At 27.3% G+C, this 9,646-nt stretch overlaps 2 protein-coding genes across 5 annotated transcripts; one reads left to right on the top strand and one right to left on the bottom strand.

Moving 5' to 3' along the window:
• Nucleotides 1–1,105: 1,105 nt before the first annotated feature.
• LOC127279076 (zinc finger Ran-binding domain-containing protein 2-like) lies at nucleotides 1,106–4,468 on the bottom strand. Of its 4 annotated transcripts, XM_051301200.1 has the most exons (8): nucleotides 4,117–4,468; nucleotides 3,970–4,022; nucleotides 3,774–3,855; nucleotides 3,318–3,681; nucleotides 3,046–3,143; nucleotides 2,932–2,973; nucleotides 2,684–2,746; nucleotides 1,106–2,484 (listed from the first exon to the last, which is right to left on the bottom strand). In XM_051301200.1, exons 1-7 carry the CDS (start codon nucleotides 4,188–4,190, stop codon nucleotides 2,731–2,733), a joined length of 729 nt encoding a protein of 242 aa, XP_051157157.1. In that variant the 5' UTR covers nucleotides 4,191–4,468; the 3' UTR covers nucleotides 1,106–2,484; nucleotides 2,684–2,730. The 4 variants fall into 4 exon arrangements, with proteins under 4 accessions (XP_051157157.1, XP_051157158.1, XP_051157159.1 ...); XM_051301201.1 differs by lacking the exon at nucleotides 2,684–2,746; XM_051301199.1 differs by lacking the exon at nucleotides 1,106–2,484 and having other exon boundaries at nucleotides 2,491–2,746.
• Nucleotides 4,469–4,622: 154 nt separating this feature from the next.
• Nucleotides 4,623–9,592, top strand: LOC127279069 (dynamin-1-like protein). The gene is made up of 8 exons (XM_051301187.1): nucleotides 4,623–5,341; nucleotides 5,668–6,232; nucleotides 6,292–6,539; nucleotides 6,611–7,141; nucleotides 7,221–7,382; nucleotides 7,887–8,172; nucleotides 8,775–8,986; nucleotides 9,245–9,592. The coding sequence occupies exons 1-8, from the start codon at nucleotides 5,240–5,242 to the stop codon at nucleotides 9,299–9,301; spliced, it is 2,163 nt and encodes a 720-aa protein (XP_051157144.1). The 5' UTR covers nucleotides 4,623–5,239; the 3' UTR covers nucleotides 9,302–9,592.
• The last annotated feature ends 54 nt before the right edge of the window (nucleotides 9,593–9,646 follow it).

Below are 9,646 nucleotides of genomic sequence, written 5' to 3'. Positions count from 1 at the left end.
TGTATATTTACAAATTTTAAGATTTTTGATATTGATATTTTTCTGTTAGGAAAATTGGAATTTGAAAATTTTTTTTCTTCTTTTAATCCTATTTTAAACTGGACTGATTGTGAGACTTTTTATTATTTTACTATTTAATAATTAGATATTAAGATTTATAATTTATATAGTATATTAATAGTGCCAATTTTGTGGATATAAAAAAAATTTATAGTCGAATTATTTTAATTATTGTTTTTTGATACAATTTTTGGGGTAAATATTGAAAAAAAAGGAATTTTTTTTTGATAATCGTAAAAAAACGAATTTGTTATCAAAGGAAAAAGTTATTAGTAAATAATAATTAAATACTAAAATATGCTTTTAATAATAATTTAATTTAATAACAATGATAAATAAGAAAAATTACGAAGATGATGAATTAAAACGACAAAATACGACTATGATTTTAATACAATTTTCTGTACAGAAAAATAACTTTTATAATTATTTTCATATGTTTTATAAGTGTTGAACAAAAAAAAAATGTTACTGTTAAATATCCAATTTTATAAAGAATTTTTAATAATTTTTTTCTTTTTTTTGAAATTGGATAAAAACGATTGAGGACAGATTGGATTTTAAGACACATTGTAAATTCTAAATATTACGAATGACAGTACGTGTATATATTAATTGTAAAATCTGAACTTTCGTAATCGTGGTGACGTCGAGATTTGCGACTCAAGAATAATAATTTACTAATTATTTACAAAACATGGAGATTTTTATTTTATTTTAATTTTGTTTTAAAGTCGTGATTGGCAGATTTATGATCCTTCCTTTATTGCTAGTTTACTTATAAAGAAAAAAAAAAAAAAGTAAAAAAAGAACTCAGTCGAGCAAGCTCAAACTCACAATTGTAAATATATATGCGATATACATACTATATATAAATATATAAATATATTATACATATATACATATGTACCCAATGCAACATAAATCCTTTACAATATCGCCCCCTCATCGAATTTTTCGTGACCAACTCTGTGCATAATCATGACCCTTAAAAAGTAGAGTGTAATAGTCTATAAGAAGATATAATTAAATAAGAACAATTACGTTGTTGACGAATGATTTTTATTATAAATGAAAAATAAAATAAAGATATTTACAAGAATTCCGTGTGAGAACCAATCGATAGAGGGTATTAATAACAAAAATTGTTTTTGAAATTAATTTTGCCGATTTCTATATATAATACCATTTTCTCTCTTTCTCTCTCTCTCTTTCTCTCAATATTGTGTTTATTTTTTTTTCTTAGACGAAAAAAAATACGCTTCCTTAAGGATGTTCTGGAATTAATTTTTTAGTCTCTTCATTTATGTATAAAGTTTTATATTAAAAAAAAAAAGAAAATGAACATCAATTTTAATACAGCGTTATAAAAAAAAAATAAAATAAAACCTGTATTTCCTTTAGAACGAAAAAATATTTCCCTTCTATTAATATTGTATAAAAAGAAAAAAAAATAATTATAAATTAAAGAAAAATCAACTTTTGTTTATAAAAAAGAAAAAAAATAAAGAATAATATTTAAATCCAGAATATCTTTTGTCTGTATTCGAAACTATTCACAACCTATCATATTTTCTTTTTAAAATTGATTTCAATTTTTCTTCTTTCTTTGTTTTTCTCTATAAGATTTTGAAACTAATAACAATTTTAATTTTATTTTTTAGATAATATAATATATATTTACATATCTTTAAATGTAAACATTGTTACACTATTAAAAGCGGAACTGTTTAGAAAAAAGAAAATTTGTAGAAAATCAATTAGGTAAGTATCAGCTGTAAAAATTGCATTTTTAGTATAAATTACTGATAATCGTTTTATATTATATTTTTCATTTCATTTACTTTTATTTAAAGAAATTAAAAAATTTACTAGAATGCAATATTTTAGCAGTCGACAGTGTCAAACTAATACTAATTATCAATTACAGGTATCAAAGTTTCTAGTAAAAAAAAAACAAAAAAATGATTTACAAATACTTTCTAGAAAATACTAAACAAAAGTTTAGTAAAATTTTATTAAAAAAAAAAAAAAATTCTATCGGCGAATAAAATCGTATCGGCCTTCTTTTTTCTCCTATATAAATATGTGGTAATTATGAAAAATCAAAGTAGCTATTAATCGTATTTCCAGCTAACAATGATATAATGAGAGATTAAGGACAAAGAGTCTTCAGAGAATTATTATCTTTGAAGAAAGAAAACATTCCTTCTGGGGTCCTTATGAAGTTTACAAGTTCTATACAATGCTTTTTTTTTCTCGCACAATTATAAAGACTATTTAATAAATATATATATGTATAGAGCAGGATTTTCTTCGAGTATATATGCGTCATTTAATGATGGAAAATCGAAATGTGCTGGCTAAACAATGCGGTAGCAGCAGTGCTGTCCTGTCAAGATGTGTATTTTTTATTCGGCTCATCTGAAAAAAAGAAGAAAAAATAAAGAGAAAATTTTATCTTGTTTCTTTGAAATCTATCACGAATATCACTTTTTTTTTTTATTGCTCTCGAGGGAATAAAAATTCTCTTGAGAAAAAATAAATGCAATATTCGAAAATTTTATTTCTTTATAGTAAAAAATATTTCTCATCAACTTTATACCCAGAACCCAAGTCAAACCTGTACTGTAGCTTTGAATTCAATAGTTGAACGTCTCAATATCGCACTCAATCATCTCCGTTTCTGGAAATTTTATTTAATTGTGCAAATTTTCCGACTCTATAGACTTATCGGAAAAAAATAGGAAAAGAAAGAGAGAGAGAGAGAGAGACACTTTGAATTAATTGCCCAATGAAATTTTTTGAGAATAGAAAAAAGATCGTTTGTAATCGAAAATGTCTCTCTGATTCTGTGGTTAACTCTCTTACCTTGTTCGTTTTCCTTCCACGGATGTTGTAGAACCATTTAAACTGAAAGGAAAAATAATATAATTCATAGGAAACATGCAAAGTTACAATTTAAAACAAAACACACACACAAACCTTTTCTTCGCTGGTACTAAATCGTCCCATTCACTGAGATCGTACTTTGATAAATCACCATCATCCTCATCATCCTCGTCTTCATCTTCCTCTTCCTCCTGAAATAAGAATTTTATTTACTATTCAAAAAGTTTGATTATTTAATTAAATGCTAAGTTTAGAATTTAATTAAATTGTCCATCAGTTTAAAATTTTTGATTACATAATTTAAATTCATTCAATTTCTAAATACTCTTTTAAGATTAAGAAATCATATTGTGAAAACAAATTACATTTGGTTCTTTTTCTTTATCTTCTTCCTCTTCTTCTTCTTCTTGTTCTTCTTTTTTTGTATCTTCGATTTCTTCTTCATTCTTCGATTTATCACGAGGTGGACTATTATATCGGGAATCCTTGGAATCATCATCCGAACGATTTTCGATTTTTCTTTTCTTTCTCCGTCGACCAAATTCATCATATTCATCGTCATCGTCTTCCCTTCGCTCTTTATATTCAACGACTCCTCGATCATTATAACCGCCACCATATCCTGTTCTTTCCTCTACTTCGCCGAATTTTGGAGCATTACACATATTACATTGTTGTCTTCGTGCCCAATTTACATTTCCACATTTACTGCATTGCCAGTCGTCTGCACTGTAATATAAATTCTCTTTTTTAAATTTAACAGTTGCAATTTAATAAAAGATGTTCTATTTATCGAATATTCTGGAATTTAAATAAAATACCTGAATAAACCCCTACTTTTCTCAGCGGCTGCTTTTCCAATTTCTTGTCCTAACTTTTTTTTCTTTGCACACTCGCCTCTATCTAAAATTACACGATTGTTATTCTAATGTTTATATTTCATTAGCTAATAAAGAATTGAAATAAAAAATATTTTCCACTTTTTTTTTTTTTAAATTATACCTGAGAGTAACTAACCTTTCCCACATCTGTTACAAGAACTTCTTCTTGCAAAGTTGACATTTGCACACCTGTGAAAAAAAAACATGCGAATAATCAAAATTTCAAAAATAAAGAATAATCGTAAATATTGTAAATTTACAAATAAATTTATTAATTACTTACTGTGCATCGATACAAATCCAATCACCATCATTAACACCTCGTAGGCCCTCCTCGTCAACTTTATTCGTTTCCATAATTCCCAAAATATTTCAAAAAAAAAAATAGCTGGAAATTTATTTTCCCCCAAGATAAAAATGAATTGGTTTTATAACCTAGCACTCTTTGAATACCTTTCTTTTCACAAGTAAAATTTACTTAGGCATTTCTCAGCGTTTTAGTTTGACGCGAATATTCACCGAAAATACGGTTATACCTGTAAAAAAATTTTTAGGAAATGGCGTGCAAACCTGGTGCACGAATCTTTTCAAAACTCGATTCTTCTCGAATGCTGCAGGTAGACGATGCGAATTTTCCAAATGATCTATTTTATTGATAAAAAAAAACAGAAAATAAAAAACAACTTTTCCTGAAATTTTCCACCAATCAGAATTCATTATTCCTTAAAGCCTTTTTCATTTCCTTGATTTTGATTGGTTAGACAATTTTGGACAATTTAGTTCAGCGAAATTAAACGTCAAAAATTAACTAAAAACAGTTTTAAAATACAAATTATTTATTATATCTATATTATTTGTTTGTAATTAATTTTTCTTTTAATAAAAGAGAAAATAGAAATACAGTGAATAATAATTTAAAAAATTTTATATTTTTAAATTTGCTTTTATAACGGTTTTTTTTTTTTGAGAAACATTGACATATAACCTCAAAATTATTAATAGTATTCTTGAAATGCCGCGACTTATGTTTTTATTGTAATTAATTTAAACTGTGTGGTTATTTGCAAGAATAAAATCTAGTTCAATCAGCGCGGTTTTACGTTTGCGCATTTATCATCAAGTTATATATATATACATATAGGGGGGGGTGATCAAAATCTACCCCTATATACTGGTCTTGCTAAACAAAACGAAGGGTTGAGAGTGCCAGAAATTATAACGCGGGGGTTGTTCATTGAAAAACAAAAGCAAGCTGAATTTATAATAAAATCGTGATTGTTGAAATACATGAGAATCATTAAAGAGTCTTAAAAATTGTTACGCTTTTATATTTTCTACTGCCGGCATTTATTTCGTAAAAAAAAAAAAATAATAAAGAATCGATTTGCTGATTCGTATTTTATACGATGGAAGCTCTAATTCCAGTAATCAACAAACTGCAAGATGTATTTAACACCGTTGGTGCGGATGCTATTCAGTTACCACAAATCGTTGTCCTGGGGACACAGGTTAGTTTTTTAAATTAATTTTCTTTTTTTTTTTTGTTGAAAAGGGAAATTTGAAACATTTTATTTGTTACCAAAGAACATCTTCGATTTTCCTAACCTCCTTTTATTTGTCCTTGTATTATTTATATTTGGGACACTAGTTATGCGAATTTTTTTTTCGATTCCAAATGAGAAGTAATTGAACTTTATCAATTTCCTTTGTTAGTCACATTGACTTGATGACACATTCTTATGTGGAATTTTTTTTATCGCATGTAAAAAAACAAAATTTTATTGGTAATTAAATTGTTTTTTTTTATAGAAAATAAATGATTTTTTCTTTTTAGAGTTCAGGAAAATCCTCGGTGATAGAAAGTTTAGTTGGACGTTCATTTCTACCGCGAGGAGTTGGTATCGTGACACGTCGTCCTTTAGTTCTTCAATTGGTTTACACACCGAAAGATGATCGTGAATATAGAAGTGCAGAGGATGGTACATTGGATCTCAATGAATGGGGCACATTTTTGCACAAGAAAAATCAAATTTTCAAAAATTTCGATGAAATACGACAGGAAATTGACACAGAAACTGATCGAATGGCGGGAGCGAATAAAGGAATATGTCCTGAACCGATTAATTTAAAGATATATTCATCGTCGGTAGTGAATTTAACATTAATCGATTTACCAGGAATAACAAAAGTTCCCGTTGGTGATCAACCTGAGGATATTGAATTACAAATTCGTCAACTTGTCCTCAAGTATATTTGTAATCCAAATTCGATAATACTTGCTGTTGTCACTGCGAATACAGATATGGCAACAAGTGAGAGTTTAAAACTCAGTAAGGATGTCGATCCTGATGGTAGACGAACATTGGCCGTTGTTACAAAAATGGATCTTATGGACGCTGGTAATTATTAGTTTTGTAGAATAATTCTTCATTTTTACTAAATTTGTTTTTATTTAAAGGAACTGATGCAATTGACATTCTTTGTGGCCGAGTAATTCCTGTAAAATTGGGTATAATTGGCGTGGTGAATCGCTCGCAACAAGATATAAATAATAAAAAAACAATACAAGATGCGCTAAAAGATGAGGCAACGTTTCTTCAACGTAAATATCCAACACTTGCGCATCGAAATGGAACGCCATATTTAGCTAAAACACTCAATCGACTTTTAATGCAACATATTCGTGATTGTTTGCCAGATTTGAAGGTTCTTTTCTTTAAAATTAAAAATTAGTTATTATTTTTTTTTAATGATCTAAATTTTACTTTTATTTACAGTCACGAGTGAATGTACAAGTGTCACAATATCAAGCGCTATTGAATTCCTATGGCGAGGATGTGGGTGATAAAAGTCAAACATTATTGCAAATTATAACAAAATTTGCCAGCAGTTATTGTTCGACAATTGAGGGTACTGCGAGAAATATTGAGACAACGGCATTGTATGGCGGTGCACGTATTTGTTATATATTTCAGGAGAGTTTTGCAAAAACACTTGATTCAATACATCCACTTGATGGATTGACAAAAAGGGATATTTTAACGGCAATTCGAAATGCCACTGGTCCAAGGCCAGCACTTTTTGTGCCTGAGGTGTCATTTGAATTATTAGTGAAACGACAAATACGAAGACTCAAGGATCCATCGTTACGTTGCGTGGAACTTGTACATGAGGAAATGCAAAGTATTATACAACATTGTGGCATTGAAGTTCAACAGGAGATGTTGCGTTTTCCAAAATTACACGAGCGAATTGTTGACGTTGTTACGCAATTGTTACGAACACGTTTACCAACCACTAATCAAATGGTCGAGTGGAAATCATTTTTTTTTTCTATTTAATATTTCATTGGAATTTAATTTAATTAATTTATTTTCTATTTTACAGATTGAAAATCTAGTTGCTATTGAATTGGCTTACATCAATACAAAACATCCGGATTTTAATAAAGATGCTGCCTTTGCATCAGTTATGTTGAAGGAAGTTGATATGGAGCACAAGAGAAGGCATTTATCATCAAATTCTAATGCCATTGTTCCCTTCGATAAAGTGAGTTTGAATTTTAACGAATATTATTTTTACGAGGGGGAAACAATTTAATACTTCTAAATTATTCAATTCATTTTTCAAATTTTGCGAACTCCTCGTTAATTTATTATTATTTTCAAGACTGAAAATTCTCTTGGTGCTTCATTTTAGGAGTTTTGTCAATTAAGAAGGTAATTACGCCTTTCAAAGGAGTTAATTTCTAACATTTTTTTATTCAATTCCAATAATTTAAAAAAAATTCCTGTAATTCAAAATTTTTGTCTTAATAGTTTTCAGAAAATAGAATTTTTAACAAATTTTGAACATTAATATTAGATTAAAAGTTTAGTTTTAGTTAATAAAAAAAACTAATATATATAATTTTAATCATAAAAAAAATTGTGAATTAAAAAAATTAAAATACAATTGAAATAAAAAGTACATGTTATTTATAGTAATTTGAAAAAAATTTTCTTGATTAATTTTCAACTAACTTATTAATAAGATTTTTTTCTCACCGATTAGAACACAAAAGTTGTGAATAATCGCGATAGTGTATCTATGGAGCAACCACAACAGAATCATTGGCTTTTGAGTAATCTTTTGCCACAAGGAAAATCTGAATCGACGTCAAATTCAACTGATGGATCACCAGTTAGAAATATATCGTCGCCAAATTCACTGATGAATTCATTACCAGATGGACAAAAAATGACGCCTCAACAAAAACCTGTAAACTTACTGCCAGAGGTGCCTACACATATTTCTTTCAAACTTAACGAAAGAGAACAACGAGACTGCGACGTTATTGGTAATATTTTTATTATTATTATTATATTTTATCGACTAAATGAATTGACAGGTAATTTACAATATAGTATTCATTTAAAAAAAGTAATTAAATGCAAAAGAAATGATTTTTTTCTAACTTTTCGATTTTTTTAGAAAAGTAAATAATGTATTAATTTTGTAATACTTACTATTTAATTTAATTAGCTACATAAAATGTAGGCCTCGAATTATACTTTTTCGACTTTTTTTCAAAAATACGATTTTTTTTACAAAATTTTTAAACAAAATACATTTTTTTAGTATACAATGTAAATCTTCTTCAGATCTTCTTTATTTCAATTATTTAACAAGTTTTTAACTAAAATTCTTCACTAAATTAATTATTTTTAATAATTTTAATAAAATTCTTCACAAATTTAATTATCTTAAAACTATTTTTCAATTAAAATGATTAATTATTAATTATTATTATTTAAAAAAAAATTTTATTTAAAAATCTGTAAAACTTGATTGCCTGAATTTTTTTAAAATTACTTCTTTTGTTAAATTGAAGAAGCTAAAAGGATATAAAAAAAATTTTTTAAGAGACTTAAAAAGTTTAATTAAAATTTTGATTTTCAGAGAGATTAATCAAGTCCTATTTCTACATTGTGCGCAAATCGATACAAGACAGCGTTCCAAAAGCTGTGATGCATTTCTTAGTAAATTATGTGAAAGATAATCTTCAAAGTGAACTTGTAACGCATTTATATAAATCAGATCAAGCTGAAGCGCTTCTCAATGAAAGTGAGCACATCGCCGTTAGGCGCAAGGAAACTGCAAATATGCTTAAGGTAAAAAATTCAAAATACAAATATTCAAACAAAATAATAAATTATTTTAGATAATTTAATTTTTTTGCTTCGTATTCGATTTCTAATGCATTTTATTTTTAAAAGATTGATTTGAAGTAGAAAAAAAATTAATTTTAATTTTTAAGAATGAGAGTAAAGAAATTTAAAGAATTAATTTTTAATTCTTTTAACCTTTTAAAAAAGTTATGAAATTTAGAATGAAAATATTTGTCTATAATAAAATATTTTATTTTTTAGGCGCTGACGCAGGCCGGTCATATTATCAGTGAAATTCGCGAAACACACATGTGGTGATAAGCGAGGAACTTTAGCACAGTTCACCGCTCAAAAAGTAAAAGAAAGAAAAAAAATACGGTCAGGCTAGTTTTAATTAGGCTTTACCAACTCTTCGTTAGATAAGTTATTCGACATCTATACCTATGTATATTGGATCAGTGTACATAATTATTCTTACTTTTCACGCAAGCCGAAAATCAATTTCATCAAATGCACTTGTCACGACATGACTTGTTTTAAATGATTGCTGCTTGTTTTTTGGCGATCGTATGTCAGTGTATAAATCGATTAAAGCAGAAATGAAATTTACGTAAGAGTTTCCTTTATAAAAAAAAAAATGATTTTTAGATTTAATTTAATTCT

Source organism: Leptopilina boulardi, unplaced genomic scaffold, assembly GCF_019393585.1.
Source record: "Leptopilina boulardi isolate dan_hultmark-lab unplaced genomic scaffold, ZJU_Lbou_2.1 LbouV2_214, whole genome shotgun sequence".
NCBI lineage: Eukaryota > Metazoa > Arthropoda > Insecta > Hymenoptera > Figitidae > Leptopilina > Leptopilina boulardi.
The sequence above is the reverse complement of the archived record's forward strand: the minus strand, read 5'-3'. Positions and strand labels throughout refer to the sequence as shown.